The sequence below is a fragment of the Amyelois transitella genome, chromosome 18, assembly GCF_032362555.1.
Source record: "Amyelois transitella isolate CPQ chromosome 18, ilAmyTran1.1, whole genome shotgun sequence".
Taxonomy (NCBI): domain Eukaryota; kingdom Metazoa; phylum Arthropoda; class Insecta; order Lepidoptera; family Pyralidae; genus Amyelois; species Amyelois transitella.
The window spans coordinates 6,922,658-6,944,342 of NC_083521.1; the positions used below are offsets into that span (position 1 = coordinate 6,922,658).

Here is a 21,685-nt window from a genome sequence, read left to right on the forward strand (position 1 = left end):
CTCTTTCTATACCGCAAAAGATATAGACGTGACAATTAATTATGTATTATTAATTATGTTCAGTTCATATGTAGGTACATAATTAATAAGTAAATCATTACAAATACTCATCAGATAATTAAAACCAAAATATCATTAGATATTTATTTGCTAATGCAAAACAGTTTACAGATTCACAATGTGTGTACTCCATTTGATTATCTTATTTTTTTATTTGCATAGTTAAATTCAAAACCCCATCCAATTGTTAATCATTTTTACATGCATGTAACGTATTATATTTACGTATGTGCGTGGTAAACATATTACGTGTTCTTTTGTCATTTGTATTTACGGATCTACACTGCATGAATAAATTCGGCCATATGTTTGTCACATTGTCCTCAAAATATTCGGAGGTCAAGGTTGTAACGGGAGTGTCGCCACTCCTTCTGTTTGCTGATCCATTACACGATACTTAGTTCGCTTTTTTATGCTTTCTAAAGGCTATACAAACATTATGATATTCTCCTCTCTACCTCTAATTTGGATTCTGTAAAAGGCGTTTCTGCAAAAGAAGCGGAGGTAAAATGAAAGTAAATTCGTGTAAAAACCTAAGTCCAATCCAGAATCATGGTCAAAGGGCGTATTCCGAGCGTCTCTAGAGATATGTATGAGGATGCAATCCGGATTAAACGCCGGGGAAGCAGAAGATTCACATTTATAATATAAGTTAGGATTCGACAACTTTTCGTCATTATTTTTCTAGACTTCCTAACTTTTAAATTTCATTGACGCCGTTTTTAAGTATATTTTGAATTCAATTTATCGCCATGAGTCTTTCGTCCATAACATATTTTTGAAATACACCATCATGTTCATGTAGTTTGTCGCGTGGACTTTCCTCATTAACTATATTTAGTGCTGCGATGACTTCATCTGCTTTTGTTGTAACACATGGCTATAACATATTTCTGCGGTGCGTTAATGATACAAGTGCGAAAACATTATATTGGGCCAAGGGCAATGCGGCAAATGTTGACACATCCAGCTCTTATATTTTGATCGTTCCGTGTGTATCATTCAAACATTTTTTTCTTTAATTTACATTGAGAAGGTCCTCATAATACATATTTAACTCTTTTAACTATTTAAATACAACATGGCCCTTTTAAGTTAGACAACTGTGTCTAACATGAAAACATGCCCTTTACAAGCGCGATAATCCAGCGTTTCTTTTTGGAAAAATAGTTTTTAACGCTCCATTATAACAGTGATGGGGGCTTTGTTCGAGTTAATTTCGTTTTTTGACGGCTGTCATTCAACTTTGTAAATACAAAAGATGTTGTATTAAGCATTTTAAATGTAGGTTCTTATATAGTCAAGCGAAGTGAACCATGTTTACTAGTTGACCCCGCAGACATTGCCTTAACCATTTTTACAGAAAACAAATGTTTTTAGAAAGCGTTTCTTAATTTTTTTCGTATAATCACCTTAGTGAAAACATAGCTATCATTATGCTTTCCATATGTGTTAAAGTATATTCATAAAAACTTAATTCTTTCATAGCTTAATCCTGATAGATAGTGTATTAATTAATCCTTATAGATGACTATCGATAGGCATTTTTCATTTCATCTATCTTCCATATATAAATAACTTTAAAACTGCCCTATCTAAAGTGATTTTATTCTTAAAACATTTATATTTCCCGAAATGTTAAATTTCTTGAACATTTTGCAATACAAAGTTACGATACCTATTAGACTTTTGATATGAGGCCAATCTTCCTGTTGAGCGAAATATAGCATTTGAATCCGATGAAGACTATAAGCTTGTGCAACGCACAAATTCCAGATGTTATGTTTCGTTAGCTGCTGATTGAAACATTTACGGTATGCGGCATCGATTCCTTGATCAAGTTACCTTTGTGACGAAACGTTTGAATGTTCGGCTAACTGGGTTAACTTTGAAGAAAGCAGTCATATTTAATTTCATTTGAATCCCATTCAGCGGAAATCTTTTGCTATTGAAGAAAACACGAATAGTCCTATCATCTACTGTTTCTACTTTAAGAAAAAAAAAATATTTAAGATTCCGTTACTTAATGTCTATTAAGTAAAGTCGTTTTCTGTCTTGTTTGAACGGCAATGATCATCAACGCTAAATGATTGTTCGGTTTGTTTTTCTTACACGGCCTTATCTCCAAATTCGTCGGTCGTAAAATCAATTTGTTCTGTTTCAAGGTACGCCGCTATTAGGGCTTGACGACCCATTGTCATTGTTTCGATTTTCGGTTCAGTTGTGCAACAATTTGATTATCTCTGCAATTAAACTTAATTCTATTCATTAACTTTGTTCTTTTATTAACTTAATTCTATTCATTATCGAACCCGTGAATCCTGTATGTTTTTTTGTTTATTTGTATAAATTCCATTATGTTTATTAGATTTTTAATACTTAAATGTAATAGCAAATTGGATTTTATTATATTCTTATTGTTAATCTCGTATAAATTCTAAATTTAGCTGGTCTGTATTATTTTGTTGTCATATATAATTAATTATTCACAATTATCTATCAAATTTGGCGTTTTAAGGAAAATATGTCACTGTATAAATAAAATCCCCAACAAGACTTCCGAAGGCATGTAAACATCAAAGACATCGTTCGTTTGCATTGCAACTCTGTTATTTCCAGAATATTGGTATATTCTCCTCGAAGCAATAACAATTTGCAAATACTGAAACTGCAACCATATGTAAATCTTTCTCAGTGAAACTAATAACTGTTCAAAAGGCCTTTAGTTTGCTAACCGGATGGTCAATGGATTTCATATCTTCGAATACATTTAACAGTCCACAACGTCAACATCCGTAGTAACGGACTTTTCATAGATATAGTCTTCTTACGAAGTTAGATGTAAAATAATCTTAAACCAATTTGATTTAGTTATTTTATTGAAACGTAAATAATTGGTGTTTTTATTAAAACAGCAAAAGTGTACATTAACTTTCTCAGAAACAAAAGACGGTGAATAACATTTTGAAACCAATAAGTAAGCCGTACGTTATGTATAATTTATAGTGAAAATTGTTGGCGTACATAACAACATAATATCGGCAAATCCGGTTTCTGACAATTTGCATGCATGCGCTTTCTTTTGAAAGGGACGAGATGTAGTTCGTCGAACTGAAAGCAAACACAGGACATGTTTATTTATTATGATATTCCTTCTTCTGCCTTGTGGCAAGAATTTGGGACTTTTTATACGAATAAATCATACTTTTCCGTGACACCGCTTTTAACTTGGCATATAATACTTTCCTACAAACATTTAATCGATCATTCATATCTCCACTCCGATAATGACGTCTGTCTGAGGCCGCATTAATTTTAAATATGTAAATAGCTTCAACATGCTGGTCACGACTATAATCTGATGATGTGCTTTATTGACGAAATTGAATCAAGATTAACCCTTTATTAGACCACCCGCATTCATTCACTGCATCAGATTGATTTCATGCTTATTTGAAAAGTCGTACCTATTCCATGGTATCATAACCAAGAATTAGGCAGAATTAATCATTCGAATGGAATTATTATTACTGAAGCGTGTACACCGGACCATGTTCATCCAAAAACTGTCTTATTTTCTCATCATTTACATTTGCTTTGTTAGTTTACTCTTTGTTGTCATAGATGCTAAGTTAAATATCAAACGACAACGAAGCTGGTCTGACTGCTTCATCGACGTGCTAAATTTTGTGTCTGGGAACGAATCCTAAACCGTCTCCGACTCTAACATGTCCAAGAATTTCCTTCGCTGTATAGTCTTTATTCGTTAGATCTTTGAGTTCAAAATTACAGTCGATTTAAATTGTCAGCCAATGTGAAGATTCCCACGCGAAAAGTGCTCATGTTGGTGGCAAGTGGAGAGATAAATATTTGTAAACTGCTGCGTGCGTGTGAGTCCATGACCTTGCCGCTAAGATACGCACTCAACAACTGGCTTTCGATTTGGTAGATAAATAAGATAATAGGATTAACGAATTTTCCTTACTTCAGTAATATAATCATAAAAGTTTTCGATAAGATTTTGGCTACTATTCAACAAAATCTCTTCTTTTGGTACGTTAACCCCGTTTGAAATGACTATGCATGTAAGGAATTTAATTAATTTCTGTAGCAAGCAGTATTCCAGACGATTGCGACGGGGGCACATGTCAGGCGCCTGGTGGCTGCCTGCGTCTGACTAAAATAGACGACCGACTATTTATAATGAGCGTGTATCCGCTCTGCGCACGCGCACACTAACCGCACGTTCGTAGCGAAAGCGTAAATATGGCCCCTTCCCCTATAAATATGACAAATCTGATATAAAACAGGTGGGCAGAAGAAACAAAAACAATTCTTGAAAACGTTATTATAGAAAATATTTTTATCGGCCGGTCCGTATTACACGAGCTTTTAACGAAAGCGGTAATGGTACATCAATCATATCAGAGCATGGTGAGGGAAATCTAATAAGTTAGCTGCGACGCACCCCTTTTACTCATCGCAGTTATGTAAGTTTAACAATCGATCAATATTCTAACGGTGTCTGGGGCATATTTTTTGGTTTTGAAGTTATTCAATCGCAAACCCGGAATTTATTAACAAGAACTCCAGTCATTAATGTTAATTTTCAAGGCAATATAAACAAGTTCGATGGTTCCTAACTCTTATGGCAAAGTAAACAGAGACAAGACCCGCCTATACCAAATGATGTAACAACAAATGACGAATACCCGATTGGCTATTTTTAAAGTTTATAAAAAAAACGAGACGACATTGACACTAATGATGCTATTGATAATATTGCAGTACACTATCAGTTTGGTTGAGGTTATCTGTTAAACTAATGTTCTGACCTTTTTCAAGAAATGTTGATTGTTTATCTGTTAACAACAACTATATGCTTCTTTGTATTGCACTCCTAACACATGTTTTAGAGTTTCATTTTTTTTCTCGCGCCACCCTTTATTTTGTTTTTTTACCACCACCATATATTTCAAAGATCACAGGTTAGCCTGAAAGAGATTCCATTTGCGATGATTTTCTACAGCCTTTTGTACTACAGTTTATATTGTTTTGCCTTTATTCTTTTTGGCGAAATAAATTGTATATATCCTTATTTACTTGTTCCTTTTCATTATTGATTATATGAATGGGCTTTCTTTCATTATCTTCGATTAAAGTTCCATGATTCGTAAGAGTAACATTAAATTTATTAGAGTGCCTCATCGCGTCCGCATCATTCGATTCTACAAATATACGTTATGTGGGTCAGGGTCCTTGGTGAACCTCGACATATTGAGCTCGGTGTCTGTGCGCAGACAACTAAATGTAGCGTATGCTTTTGAAGGTTTCCTCCAAAAAATTTACTTGTTTTATATCTTGTCGCCCGTTGCTCTGTCAAGAAAACCTATGTTCTTCGTATACAAATTTTTATGGCGATCGGTTTAGTTCAGTGGTTTTGAAGTGAAATAGAGACAAACAAACACACCTACACATATATTATATTGTAATAATTATTCATGCATTTAGACTGCAATCCCATTGTAACTTTCTTCAGGTATTCGGAGTAAGTTTCAGCATATTTGCTACCTGGCACTGATGCTCAAGTTTTTTAAAAGACTGGTTGTTAAAGCTCTGTTTTTGTCCTCCTTAGACAATCACAGGAAAAAATGGAGTGGATATCCTACTCGGTAGGAAAGCACATCTTACGGACATCATTAATTGAAAAATAGTGGAAAAGTTATAAAACGTGTTTGTTATTAACCTAAAAATAGGTAAAATAAATTAATTCTCTTTTATTTGTAAAAAAATACTCATATTATTTATTTGCCACATAATAAATGCAAATGGTTATCGTAATAGTTATAAACTTACTCTAATGAAAGCTGATGAAAGTAGACTATCAATTAAATTGCAGTAGATGTGAGCACTTAACCTTATCAATGACGGTTTCACTTAGTATTTGCGACAATATCGCAAATATGCAAATTATTTGCTTTCAGAACGATATTAACATCATTGCTTTTAGCTTATCTCACGAATGTCATTTTTGGTACCGTTAATAGCCTTACATTTCTTAATCCAATTGAAACGTTTAATACTTACTTGTTTTTAAGCGAGGTTTTTTTAATATCTTATTTGTTTATGAAAGCATAAATGCAGAAATCGTTTTGAAACATCAACTAAAAGGTATTCAAAACGGAAATATAAAACAATATACACACACACGAAGAAGATCACTTTCCTACTTCACATACACTTAATAAAATGTCTTATTCAATGTCAAATAGATCAACGCTTGGTTCCTTAAATTTAGTATAAAACGACTAGTCTCTACAAATTCTAATCTCGAAAACTTAAATGTGAGCACCGGAAGTCCTGTATACGACGTGTACTTACATGGACGTTCTGTGCATTAATGAAAGAGTTGTGTGCACATCCTGGCGCTTGCGTCGTGCGTAATTAATTTGCGTAAGCGACCCGAATCACAATCAGTGATGCGACTCGAATGGGATGTTGTGACTCGAGTCACTCGAGTAATTTTACAGCCTCACTCGAGTCATACTCGAGTTTTCGAGTTACTCGAGTAAAAAATCTCACTCGAGTAAAAATCTCACTCGAGTTGAAAGTTTGCAATTCGAGTGCAATTTTTATTTAACTAGTATCATTGTCATGGATGGACTAATATGAAATAAAATACACATTATAAGAATTTCAACATATTATTTATTTAAGTAATCAACAATGTACAATGATGAGATCTTCCTAAGAAGTAAGAATAATTAAATTTCCATGAATGGTTGACTATTCATGACAATCACATTTTATGCAATTTCAGTTACAAGTAACTTAGTTTTTTTTTATTATTAATATCAATAACTATATTAAATCAGACTGTCTCAGACTTTTGTTTATTATATTGCATACAATCAATTTTTCTTTAATGATAATTAAAAAAATATCCAATCATAGCTTATTTATTTTGAAGACAATTAAACTAAATAAAGTGACATAAACCTATATTTCAAACAAAATATGCTCTAATTAACATCAACTATTCATACAAAACAAATAAAAATATATTCTTCAAGACAAATCAACAATCATAATTGTGCTTAACTTAACATTTTTACTTCTTTGTGAACAATCATATTTTATGCAATTTTAGTTACAAGTAACTTAGTTTTCTTTTTATTATTTTTATTATTAATAAATATCAATAACTATATTAAATCAGACTGTCTCAGACTTTTGTTTAGTATAGCTTACAATCAAGTTTTCTTTAATGATAATAAAAAAAATCATAACTTATTAATTTTAAAGACAATTAAACTAAATAAAGTTATATAAAAACAAAATATGCTCTAACAAACATTAAATATTCATACAAAACAAATAAAAATAGATTCTTAAAGACAAATCAATAATAATAATTGTGCTTAACTTAACATTTTTCTTCTTTGTGAAAAAAATAAAATAATAAAAAATATTATGAGAAGTAACTATTTAGAAAAATGATTTCGTCTACTTTTTTAGAATCTAATCTATTTCTTCTTTGGTTACAAATTAAGGCTGCTTTAGAGAACACTCGTTCTGCAGGAACGGATGATGCAGGTATACATAAATATTTAATATCTAACTCATATAACTCCGGCATCGCTTTTTTTCGCTGTTCCCAAAATAGTATTGGTTCGAGATGACGATCTAAATATTGCATTTCTCTATATTGTTTCACAATCACTATAGCAGAAGAAGTAGGTGTTTGTATTAATTCTCTCTCTGATATTTTTTTGTCAAAATCCTCCCATAAATCATTAGCCTTATTATTTGTGCCAATGCTAGCATTAGCATTACTTGACGTGTTCACTGTCTGACTAGATTCATCAGGAGCTAAATTCCTATTTTTTTTTATAATCTCTGATTCTAACTCTTCTATAACCCATTGGGCAGCCTTTTCTGCATTGGCTTCGAGGCCAAAACCAGCTTTCTTGTAGCGGGGGTCTAAAAAAGTGGATTTGGCAGCAGTTTTGTTGGTCTCTAAGATACCGAGGCGTTTAGTGATAGCAGAATGCAAAGAGATTTTTAGATTTTCACCTATTTCTGTAACCGGAACCTTCTTTATAAGACAAGTTTGGACATTTCTGATTAACGGTATCATAGAGGACAAAGTTGGATATTTTTCGCCAGATAGTATTGTAGTCAATTGCTCAATAGGTTTTAAAACACTGACGCAATCTTCTATTGCCTCCCATTGGTTAGCAGTGAAATTTTCCGGAGCAGAAGACATGGTAGACAATGCGGCTGATAAGGATAATTTAGTCTGTAGTAGTCTCTCCATCATTTCAAAACTTGAGTTCCATCTTGTAATAACCTCTTGTTTTAATTTTATGACAGGGTGGTTCATCTGCTCTTGCAGTTCTTTTAATTTGTAAGCTGCTTTAGTACTTTGTTTGAAATAAGTTACTACAGTATGACATTTTTCTAACAATGACGTCAATGGCAAGTTTGATTTTTTACAGTCAGATACTGCTAAATTTAGAGTATGGGCCACACAAAAGTGATTTCTTTTATTTAAATATTCCGATACAGCCTTTTTAATATTGGAGGCGTTGTCAGTTACAACAGTAACAACTTTGTCACTGATTCTCCATTCCTCCAAAACAGTATCTAAAACGTTGGCTATAACAGTCGCAGAATGTACATCTTTTACTTCTACTGTGCTTAACGTACGCGCGAATAGTTTTGATTCGCTAATGAAATGAACTGTGACCGTCAAATACGACTTATTGCTATCCGAGGTCCACATATCTGTAGTTAGAGCCAAATTCTTTACATCTTCTAGCTTATCAGCTAGAGAAGAGCGTGCCAGTTGGTACTGTTGAGGTAAATACCTTTCCGACAAAGTTTTTCTGTCTGGGAGAATGTAATCGGCATGTAATGTCCGGACAAAGTTGATAAATCCTTTATTTTCTACTATTTGCAAAGGCTGAATATCAGTGCAAATCATTTTAACGAGGGCAATATCAATATCTTTTTGGGTTTGTTTTTTGGATGATGAAAAACATAGCTGTTTATAACGCCTCTTTTTGGTAGCACACTCTTCAGGTCTAGTCGTATCAGAGCCAACAGTTTCCACTTGATTATTAGCGGTAGATGTTGATAGTCCACATGAATTATTAATTTTGCTGTCTCTATCTATGGATTTATCTTTATTTTCAAAAAAACCACTGAATTGGAGCGAATGTTTTCCTCGCATATGTGTTATTAAGTTGGTGGTATTCCCGAAATCTTTATATTGTTTTTTACAAATTTTACATATGACAGTTTTATTGGTACTGTTTTTTTCGAAATATAACCACACTGATGATTTCTGTTTAGCTCCATTTTCTTTTTCACTCATATTTTTTAACAATATAATTAAGTAGGTTACTTACAATCAAATACCTAAGGTATAATCACTTTTACACTTTAATTTATATTCACCAATACTAAGAATATCAACTCTTTTACGTATTTTTCACTTTTAAACACTAATATTCAATCAATTTTGGTAAAAAAAACTTAAAGTACGGCTAACTACGAGATGCAAGTTTAAACCTGTCAGTTTTGATTTGTTTGTACCGGCCCGACACAGATAAGTAAAATAGAGTAGTGAAGTGACATCTAGTGGCAACAGAATTAACTCGATGCGCCGAGTTGACTCGGTAACTCGAGTGCATAGAGACTCGAATAATATTTTTTTTCAATCTAGTACGAGTTTGACAAATTCACTCGAGTGACTCGAGTAAAAACAGGGCTCGAGTCGCATCACTAATCACAATAGCTTTGCCAGCTGGTCCCCATATTGAGTAATCTATGTATATAGTTGATATGACCATAGTAATTGTCACAGATTTCAATTCTAAGCATCTTGGTGGCGAAAAGCGTCTTCGTTTTATGTATGACTACAACCATAATAAATGAAATAAATACATACATTGATGAATAAATATCTGAAAGTACACTCCTTTTTAACCGTCCCCGTATTTTGAATGAATGCACTTCTAATTTTATAGCAAGGGGAGGCCACTTATCAGAACAGAAACTGCAGATAAGGAAAAATGATGTGCCGGTCAGAGGTTAACGACTTGATTGGCCAAGATGGCGAATCGTGGACGTGTTAAGTGAATGATGACGGGTAAACTTCCAGACAATTTTAAGACATGATACACGAGCTTTTCAGACCTCTGCAATATAAGATATACTATCGTGAGAGCGCATTGAGGAAGATAAGATACGATTTATTGGCACTAAGATGACTGTACCACTTTCTATCTACACGCCTTTATCGCCTGTCAAACATTTGCCTAACCGAGATTTCCTACAACATTGCATCAACTACTAATTATACACACACAACACACATTATACTATTAATCAAAGTGAGGTCATAGTCCTTTGGCAGAATCGTTTCAAACGTATCTCGGGTTGCCTCAATGCTTTCAATAACTTTGATTGTTTAGCCGGAGTCTGCTAATAACTTGGTGGAATTGCGCTTCAATAATTGCTCAGAAGGTTGTTAATTGCTACGGTCGGTGTCTAATTCGTAGTGGCTGACCAGCCCAGACACGTAAATGGTGAAATTTATTGCTAAAAACCCGTTCACAAGTTGCCTCTGAGAATCTAGATCGAATAATGATACACTATCTGACATATATTTTCACAGGATGTATTAAGGTTGCACTGTATGGTTAATGACCATCTTGATTACTATCCGCCCGTTACTCGCATTAGACAGAAAAACAATTTACACAGTTATACCTATCAAAAGATTAAGTAACATTCTCATTCTGAGTTAAGGAGTTAAGATTTGTACGAGTAATGTAACCCTCGTTATTTTTACAGAATATGTCTGCATGTACCATCTTGATCAAAACCTATCCACCCAATTCGAATATGCCAGCAAAACAATTTGCTTTAATATTAAAAATTTATGGCAATTGTTTCTTTTGGCTATCAAGGAATGAAGAAACATTCTTAAGACTTGCAACCCTCGTGATTCTTTCATTAGTACACTTGTGATGAAATTTACAATGGTTTTGACGCAACTTGTGCACAATGCAGTTGCTCAACTGTGCAGCGTGCTTGTAATTTAGTGGTTTCTAGCTGGAAGACCACTTTCACTCATCGCCCACTGAATTCGGGAGTGGGCGACAGGGAAAGCAATATGGTAATCTGTAATAAATAGCAAACGTGTCTTTAATACTCAACGTTACTCAACAAAGCATGATCTTGTTAATCCATGTACCTTCATGGCAAATTTTTATTACTATAACAGCTCTACATAATTATTGTTTGTTCTTTACAGGTAAAGGTGAGGAATTCAATCCATAATAAAAAAGACCACCAATTGGGGAATGGTAAGATGGATAGATAGAAAGGTAAACTTTGAATAATACTACAATGAAGAAATTGGACAACACAAAAATGACGAACGAAAAATTACTTTAGCTAAATGTGAAGTGGGTGATCAAGTCGAGTGTGGGTACGTGAATAATCATAATTGAAATATTCAATTTCTCGAAATGTTTTTAAAATATTAATTTCATTATTGTGTTTGCTGAACATCGGTGTCATGTGTAAACTTTCTCTAAAGTATTTCGTTCTACAACCATACGATTAATAACTGTATTAGACTATGCCCACGATATGTCCACATTCCAAGATAACAAGATCAAGGTATAAACATTAGTTTTGGAGTTGAGGTGGCTTAACGACCTGTTTTCAACACTTTAGAAATTAAGTTAATTGTGATTCATTCCATTAAGATTATTGTACAAGATGGGTGGTTTAATGAAAATAAATGGTTACTATCTAATCTTTAAGCGACGGGTTGTATAGTAAACACTTTTACTAAACCACGTATCTAAAATCCACAGCTGTGTGTTGTCAATGAGCGTATTGTCAATGAATGGCCATTCTTAAATCAAGGCGGTCCTTTGATTAGTTCAGTGGGCGGGTTTAATACGTCAGTAAACTTTATTGCATCTTTTGATAGTGTCGATAGTTATTACACTATTGTTTTGCAATTCGTCTTCCTAGTATTTCGTATTAAGAAAGGCATTCGTAATTACCTTTGTCATTATAATTACTCGACATAATTATGTCATAACGTGTCTCTATTACGGATTGCATAATTTGAGTCATTTGTTCATTATACCCTCAAAAAACATGAACTCGCGCAATAAAGCTTTTATAATGACACCCATCCTGTTATTTCAGACGAATTTCCTGCTATTTGTGATCAGGTTACTATCTGAAATAATGGTTTGGCCGTTACGAAACACTACTAATCGAATCTTTTGTTCTGCACCCGTTTTATTCTCATGTATTTGTTGTAATTTATTTTGATAACATTTTGTACACAAATGCATTTACGATCACACTCGAAAGTCATTGTTTGTCAGTACGATAACGTTATAAGTGCTACCATTTACGCTGAATTAATATGGCATTCGGTCCAACTTGTGTGTAATTGGATTGAACGTAGGCCGAACTGGTTCACTAACTCGCCCTCAAAATGGGCCAACTGTGTAGCGATTAAACGAAATCAATTTGATCTCTTTCTGTATAAAGTCGTAGCCAATTTCCGACCGGTATTCGTCCGATATACTCGCGATCTTCCTTGTTCCTTCGTTTGAAATCCACTCTTATTGTCAAGAGTGTAAATTCTATTTTATGTCTGCTTTATGAATAGCATGATTTTATCAATAATATGTGTTTACAAATGTGGATCCAAGCACTTTGAGATAGAATCTCTTATGCGGCTTTTTCTTATAAGTTTATCTTTAGTTTGAAATTTATTTGTTTGGTGATTATTGTTCTATTGTTGTTCATTTTATTGACATCGACCTCGATGCATTGTATTTTATATATTTGATTCTTCCGTTATGTTTGGCTCTTTCATTTGTACGACATATGCCCATTTATTTAGGAATAGAGGAAATGAAACAATTCTGATTCATTTTTAATACAATAGCTGCAAAACTAAACAACTGACGCATTAAAATAACCATTAAATGTTTCTTGATAAGTCATATTATAGAGAACAGTAAAACATGTTAACGTGGCTTATCTAATAGTAACAATGAGTAACACAACAGTATTTAAAATAGGCATGGCACTACCATGGCATGATGATTAGCCACTCGAATGATTGACACAATAGTTGCTAGCAATCTCAACATCACACGTCCTACGACAATACTTATATTGACAGCACAATAACCTACTGCATATTGAATTGCGATTAAAATTATGTTATTAGCTACGGTGGACTACTTGTTAGTTTTGTGTATGATCACTCTTCCTACTGGTTCCATTATCCAAAGCGTTTTTAAGGTTTATTTCGTCGGCTTTATCTCGTATTCTAACAAAACGTACAAATAGAATGCATTAGCAACGGTTGGATTCTTTATGAATACAGAATTTGTTTGGTCAATCAATCACAAGCCTTCCCTTCTACGATGTTCGAAAGTACTGAAATTACCGACACGTCGTTTTTAAACGTTAAGTATTAAAAACGCTGTCTTTTTTATTAATTTTCTCACATTTCTCACTGAGAGAATCAATAAGATTTATATCACCATGATAATATCGACTATATTTCGTCATATCCAATCGTGTTTGGATCAAAAATATTCGCATAACTATCTAGTCAGGTACCTCGGCCGGTCTAGTAGTTGCCTCACTATCAGGTGTTACGCCTTCGTGGCGGAAGCGGTGGGTGGTGCCGGGGCGGGCGCCTACGCCGCCCGTGCTGCGATTATGTCACCTAAACCTTCTCAGCTTATAAGGACAGCTATGCGTTTGATTGTTGTAACGGTATCACCCGATTGCCTATTAAATTTGCTAGAAAGATGTCTTCCTTTTGATTGATGCAATTTAATTAATTTTGAAGTAACCTTGTGTTTTTTTAAATAAACAAGAGAAAGAGACCTTACGGCCTCTCACTGCAAAAAACAATCTTTCTTAGTTTCAAGAAATAAAACAGAAAGTTGGTAAAATTATTTTACACATTTAACTATATATATATCATAACATTGTAATGTTGTAATTGTAACATTTACAAAGACAAAGAAAACACGTGTTTTCCTAAGGGACATCTATTTATATGCGTTAAGCGAATGCCTGCGCCTCATCCATTAAACAACAGTAGCGGTTTATAGCGAACCAGCTGCCGCCCGTGGTTCACCCATCCAAAACATGATTTATTCCTATGGCATTAAGGCAGTTTTGATAAATATCTCTCAATTTTATATATTTTATCGAAGTAAAATTAAATTTAATGTCTCTTTAGAAAGTTTGGACTTGTAAAAGGCTTTAGATATTATCGATCACACACATACTCGTATGTACTCAACAAAATAAAAGTAACTTCTTATAAGATAGACCTCAGTTACAACCTCTACTACCCTACCTTACAAGGAGGACAATCTTGTTAACTTGAAGTGGATGTCATTTATTTGTAGTTCTAATCTAAAAGCGGATCTGACAATTGTAAGCATGCATCAAGATAAAAGGTGTACTACTAGGATGCATTTTGTCGCCGGAATTATTCATTTTTCACGTTTAAACTGGTTTATATGTTTGATATATATTTTTTTCAGTAGAGAGATTCATAACACTAGAAATTTAATTACTTTTCTAACTTTACGCCATCTATTCTTGAACCTTATTATTTTGATAGTTGAATACGGTCAACATAAAGATGCTCATAACTATCAGTATAGTGTGCAAAGTTAGTAAATTTTGACACATCTTTAGCTAACAAACGTGAGGCTAACATAACGTGGTGTTCTTGTTTGCTTCTGTTATTTTATGATTCTCGTCCATTTATTTACTATTTAATCAAGATAACGGTACTTTAATTACTTTGCCGTGCGTCGTGTTTGCGGAGCACACTATATGTAAGCATTGCCACTAAACAGTTCTAAACATACGCTGTATTCAGTTTAATTCCATTTGTTTGAACAACAAAGTGCATTACTGTGTTATCATTACATGCACCATCCAATCGTTGGCCTAGTTCCGACGGGTCTATTTGCTCTCAGTTAAGTTAGGTTATGTCATTTAATAGGTCACAGAACGTTAAAGGTATACGCAATTAATTACGTATAAGACGTCTGATTGTATGATGTATGAGATCTTTTACAAATATTATAATAGAGATATTTAGACCTCAAGCGTAAAGTGAACATTGTAACTCGACTTTGAACACGATCAACTGTTTAAGGCCGAAGTTGTGAATGGTGATGTTAAACTTTCGATCTATTTTCATGATTAAAATTAAAATACCTCGTGTTATCCAGGACAAAGATAACATTACGATGCAATAAAATACGAACATAAATAACTGTTGGCAAATGTCAAACCTTATTGCCTTCAGTTTAAAATATATTGGCTCCAAAGACTCGGATCACACGTCGCCAGGCATTGAAGCAAGCAGCAATAAACCAGGCGAGATGCCCTACATTCGTAATTTATAATTTTGCAGCCAACTCAGCCGCTGCGAGACCACACCAAACCATGATAGTAAATTATTACAGAACCGGTAACTTCGTAACGGCACACACACAAAAAGATCATTTCGTACTGAGCTTCCTCACTAATTATTTTGTAGCAACTGTTTATTGCTTTAGTCAAAATTTTAATGGCTTTCTTTAAAGTGCATTTTAACTCACCAAAGAAGTCCAATACCGGTTCAAGAACACTATCCGCTATACAAATCACAATGATTTAAAAACCACAGTTTAGATAAATGTGATTATTTTCTTTTCGTTAAAATATAATTTAACCGATTCCCTGTTCATAAAATATAACAATAGTTTTAACAATTGGTTTGTTCCTAAGTGTCAATGTCTAAAAATATGTTAAACAGTAATTTTTCAACGCAAGAATTAGCTGAAGGGAAGGCTCTTTGCCAGCGCAAATAGAAACATGCCCTACATATTGAAGTATATCTATTGAACAGAACACCTGTACTTGAGATGTTTCTAAACAATACTCGTATCAGTAGAGAATTAAAATTCATAAATATTTCAACAGAGAAGTTAAAGTTTTCATATTGGCTTTTCTAGTCACGATTTTGAATAAAGCTTAGTCTTATTCAAGTTTTCATACTGCACCCTTATTAACGTTCCGATAAATAAAAACACAAGCGGCGTTTTCCATGTTTAGATTCTGATTTCCATGTTCGCAGAATTTCTTATCACCCTTCTATACAGAATAATATAAGGAGCTCTTCTATAAAAGTACTACAAATACCTTGGCGATGTGTCGGCACCTCCACACTACACCTTATAAGGAATCTCTGATCGACCGTTGGAATACCTAATTAAAGTATAAAGTCTACTCAATAATGATAAAATACATGCTCATTAAAATGGTTTTTTAATAACTATTGTATTGCACAATGTATCTTAGTCAAATAAGTAGGTATTTTTTTTTAAACCAGCTTCATTGTAATTTTGTCTACTTTTTGGGTCGGTCTACTATTGTTTATTATAACTGTCACAACAATTTACGCTTCACATTGGATCACGACATTTCGCAAGTTCTTTTTATTAGCCGTACCATTTCATAAAATTTTATGCTTCATAAACATTACAGAATTTTTATTTTTTCTACAATAAAGGTCGAACTTAAGCGGCTAGGCATTGCAAAACACGCTTCCAACAAAGGAATTTTAGAATCTCGTATTTCTGCAAGAAAAGGAGAATACGTGATCGGGGTGGTAAAGTTGCATATACTGGATGCGAACCTCGTCTATCTAAGGTTGGTCCAATATGGTCATAGACACGCAGGTAGACCTAACTGGATATCTGGACATTGTTATCGGTATACATAATGTAATGAAAAACAGTATTTCTTTAGCTTTTTATATGATTTTGCTTTTCAAATCAACCATCTTAACTCAATATCCTTGTAATCTTAAACAGCTGCATTAGTTACATCTACTATTTTACGCGATTCTATGTCATCTTTGATTTATTGGTTATTTGTAAGTCAATATTTATCATTATACAGTGTTGTGGTGACAAAAAGATCAAAATACGAGTATTACTCTTTCTCGGTAGCTTCTTCATTGTTTTTAAAAATTATTTTTGTTGAATTGGAACTTCGTCGGTTTGGTGCGGCGTTGCAGACTCAATTATTTTAACAGATACATCGAGTTTTGGCAGCATGACTCATTTGGCTGGGTCGATCTAAACGAGTTGACGTCACCTCCGATATAAAGTTATTGCAGGGTTAATGCTATTGAAATGATATTGCCCGAAGATCTGAAACTGCATCAGCTTTTACATGCATGAGTTTACATGGAAATTAAGTCTAAACCAGAGATATTGATAATCTTTGCTGGCATCAGATTATTCATTTTAACTCGATCAAATTGTTTATTTACTAAGTGGAAGGGTCAAAGTCTGGTATCAGTACATAATTTTTTGCGTACCACCGTAACTAACCTTCACGTTTTACTGCAAGAGTGATAAAGCATAATCAACCTTATGTACGCTATAAAACACGCTATAAAATGAGTCATTACTTCCTATCGGAATGTGCGTAAATCTCGGGAATTTCATAGATTTATCTAATGCTGGGACAGTGATTCACACTATTAAAACCACCCAACCACATACCCCATGAGCATGATTCACACTTAACGGAAACAAATTGGAAACGAACATAACCAATCTAAGGTGAACCATCCTTACCCTCACAACCTGAACACTAGCCGAAGAAAAAGGGTTTGAATTTAGAAAGTTTGAAGTTCTCAGATGCTGGTCGCTACTGTGACGTCACAGAGCTTCTGATAGCTCTTTTTACTTAACTTTTTTATGACCAAAGCCGGATGATGTTTTTTTTCTCACTCGCTATAATGACAGCCATATGACCGCTGCATCTGAGAAATGAATCCATTACTTGCACTCTTTAAGTTAAGCTTTTACATTTAATGGTTTTAAATATGTTTGTGTCTTATTTTTTAAACATGTTGAACGTTGAACATTAGGGAGTCTCGGATTACGTTATAAGTTTTTTAAATGTAATGGTCAAACGTATTTTTGATCGTAAATTGTTGCAATGTTTAATTGTCAATATGGTAAGAACAAGTGGCCAACAATGGCTAAAAATATGATAAAGAATTTAATATTTATTAATGATTAATAAATAGGTGCTTCTATTGCATTCATATCTGCAGTAAATCTATGACTGATAAAAAGTAAGACCGAAAACATCCTCTCATCTCAAATCGAATCCACGTTCCATCACATCTAAATAATAACTACATTAAATAAACCCAACATGAACGGGAATAAGAGTTATATTTGATTGGTATATTACTATTTTCAGATTTCAAAAAGGACTGGTCAGACCACGCTCTCTGGTGGCCGACCCGAAACAAATGGCTCTCACGTCCCAAGCATACCCTTGACCAGTACTCCGTACATGCCGATGCCGCTCTCCACTTCACCCCCATGCACAAACCCCTCAGGATCCAGCTGCCAGACTTGAGATACATCGACTGCAAGATCGACTTCTCCATTGACACCTTTAGCGCAGTGATCCAACTTTGTAAGAGTCTTGGTAAGTAAAGGCAACCTTTACATTGAACCTTTCTTTAATAATCTACCGTGCTTCTTTTCGATCGTCGAATACTTATAAAAGCTTTTATTCGCTTTATAGTCCAACTTATTGTTAACTTCATCAGTGGTGCAGTCGGAGGGCAAATCTTCTTGGTGAGAAAGATTAGCAGTAATCACCTCAGTGCCTTATTGCTATATGTTTAAGACCATTTCTATGAAAATTATTAAAAGGCAGAAACCGACATAATCGATGGCAAAGAAAAGCCACTGATCACTTTTTGCGTAGTAACCACGCTCTTTAATATAGACGGGATTCTTGAGTTCCTGTTTTATGACTTCACTTTATTACATCTTATATGGCACATGAGCATATAAATACAGCGTCAAAGAAACAACTTCAATGAGATGAATATCGATGCGTGTAATTTATCTTCCGCAACTTTGTATAAGTGCGGTTTCATTCGCTGTACTCGACTTTGAACTTGTTATGCTTTTTATGATCGTGTTTATGATAACTTATTTCATAGCAGTAAAGATTTTGAATCCAATCAACTCTATAGATCAAAGAAGAATAATTTTAAAAAGTTATGTATGTATTGACCGCATTAGATACTAGTACCAATTTAACTAACATTTTTTACTCCAATAAGTGTACCGAATTGAAAGATCAAACCGACGGGTCTTTTCATCTATTCAAGATGAACTAGTATTTTTAATTGTTTAGATAATAATAATCTAGATCGAGAATATTTGTGATATTTTTAATAAATTACTAATTTTAGCAACCTATCACTATTTGAATTTCAATTCTATCATTAAACCAAATAGCTGAGCATGGCCTATCAGTCTTTTCAAGATTGTTGGCTCTGTCTACCCCACAAGGGATATAGACGTGACCATATGTATGTATGTATATATTACTAAAGTGTACTACATTATTAAAGTGTAAATTCTATCGCGCAGGTATACGGCATCCAGAAGAGCTCTCACTCTGCTACCCTCTAGAACCGTCGCATCTCAAACAGAACTATCAGAACCTCAAAGAAGCGAAACGGATAAAGACCAGCCAACCAGACACCAACACATTCATCGCAGCAGCCAGAGGATCTTCTAATAGCCTGGACAGATCAAATGGATTATGTCCTGCGACACCACCACCGCCAAGATCGTTATCTGCCACTCCTGTCGCTTCACAACAGGTAAAAGAATCTTGAGGAGTCACCTCTTTTTCTATAAGTAGCAATTCTTTTGTTATCATCTAAAGGATATCACAGTCCCAGCCTATAACAATCATCATCATTTAAACATTTTGTCCCGGTAGCACTCTCTCTGCGCAGGATTCGGTGTTCACTTACTGCCTCAATCCTTGAGCATATGGCGTCTGACTTTTCAGTTAATTCTGGACAAATAAACAATCAACATTCGATTAAGTGCTAATATCATTTCAGAACGGCACACTCCGTCGTTACGGAAACCACATCTACAGCACACAAAGCGACGGATCGAGTGACGGCGGGTACTGCGGTACTCCGCCCCGGGCGGCGTCTTTGGACGCCCTGGACTCGGTCGCTGACCTCTCCCTGGCCGATTCGCCGTTGGAGCCCGACACACAGTCGAGGGAATCTCTACTCACTCCCAAATCTTTGGTGGAACGAGCTAGGATGAACGTTGGGTGAGTATCGTCATCATTCTTTAGGTGTTAGTCCCCGTTGCTTTTATCCCCCTGGAGAGAATTCCTTCTATAACCACGATCTTTGTCTATAATGGGTAAATCAGGTTTTTATACGAATTTGGCTGATTTCAGTCGCGTTTAATCAGCGCCGTCTACACGCGCGCCGTTACAATTACACAAGATAGGAGTCCATTTCATAGTAACTCAGCTCAGACGCGCGCCGATGCCAGCGCTGCCAAACTGCCTATATTTTGCAGCGAAACGTGCAAACAGCGCTCCGCCGGTCAAGCGCGCGGTTCGGAACACGCTCCTCAACGGCGCGTCTTGCCGGCGTGATTCTAAAATCAGCCTTAATAGTTAAGTAACTCGTTCGTTTGTGTTGTTAAATTTTTCAAATGGATAGACATGGTTCGTCCCTAAGTAGCAAAATGTGGATCCAGTAGACTTTTAGTAGACAAGCCCTCAAGAAAAGAGGAGTGCTACTCTAAAATAAATAAGAGTGAATAACTTCATTTGTTAGTAAAATTCAGAAATGTGTGATGTAGGCCGTGTGGCTCCCGGCACCAATACAAAAAAGAATAGGACCACTCCATATCTTTCCCATGGATGTCGTAAAAGGCGACTAAGGGATAGGCTTACAAACTTGGGATTCTTTTTTAGGCGATGGGCTAGCAACCTGTCACTAGTTGAATCTCAATTCTATCGTTAAGCCGAATAGCTGAACGTGGCCATTCAGTCTTTTCAAGACTGTTGGCTCTGTCTACCCCGCAAGGGATATAGACGTGACCATATGTATGTATGTATGTATGTGTGATGTAATTGGTTCAGTATTTTGATAATATTTTCCTTGTGTAATTTTCCAGTTTCTTAATGACGCACATTCAGTGTTATTCATTAGAAGTTACTTATTTTAGAACAACAGATTTAGTTTTCTTATTATTACATTTGTTTTGTTTTTCGATTTAAAATTGTCAGCCAGTGAGGTTTGTTGAAAAAAAAATTACAATGTTCCAAAGATCCTGTAATAGCCCATAAAAGTCCACTGCTGGACTATCGCCTCCCCAGAATTTTACCCATAGTCACCACGCTAGGCAGGCTGGTTGGTGACCGCAGTATTTATTGATTCTGGATTATGCTGTCATATTAGCGTAGAAAGCGCTGCTGCCCACTTCTCGCCTAATCGCTCTAGGGCGATTAAGGGATTAAGCGAGGAATCATTAAGCGAGAAAATATCACAGGAAGATATGGGGTGGTGCTATTCTACTCTGCCGGTACCACACGGCCTAAAAATTAAGTTCGTAGTTTAACGAAGAAAGTATAAACACATTTATAATGTTTTTATAATATT

The 21,685-nt window shown here is 34.8% G+C and overlaps 1 protein-coding gene across 1 annotated transcript in view; it reads left to right on the top strand.

The window, feature by feature from the left end:
- Positions 1-21,685, top strand: part of LOC106130026 (unc-112-related protein) — a 42,609-nt gene that overhangs the window by 13,033 nt on the left and 7,891 nt on the right. Inside the window, exons 2-4 of the mRNA XM_060949098.1 lie at positions 18,431-18,666; positions 19,629-19,864; positions 20,114-20,337. Of these exons, the coding sequence (XP_060805081.1) occupies positions 18,431-18,666; positions 19,629-19,864; positions 20,114-20,337 (696 nt within the window). The remainder of the gene's footprint in view (positions 1-18,430; positions 18,667-19,628; positions 19,865-20,113; positions 20,338-21,685) is intronic.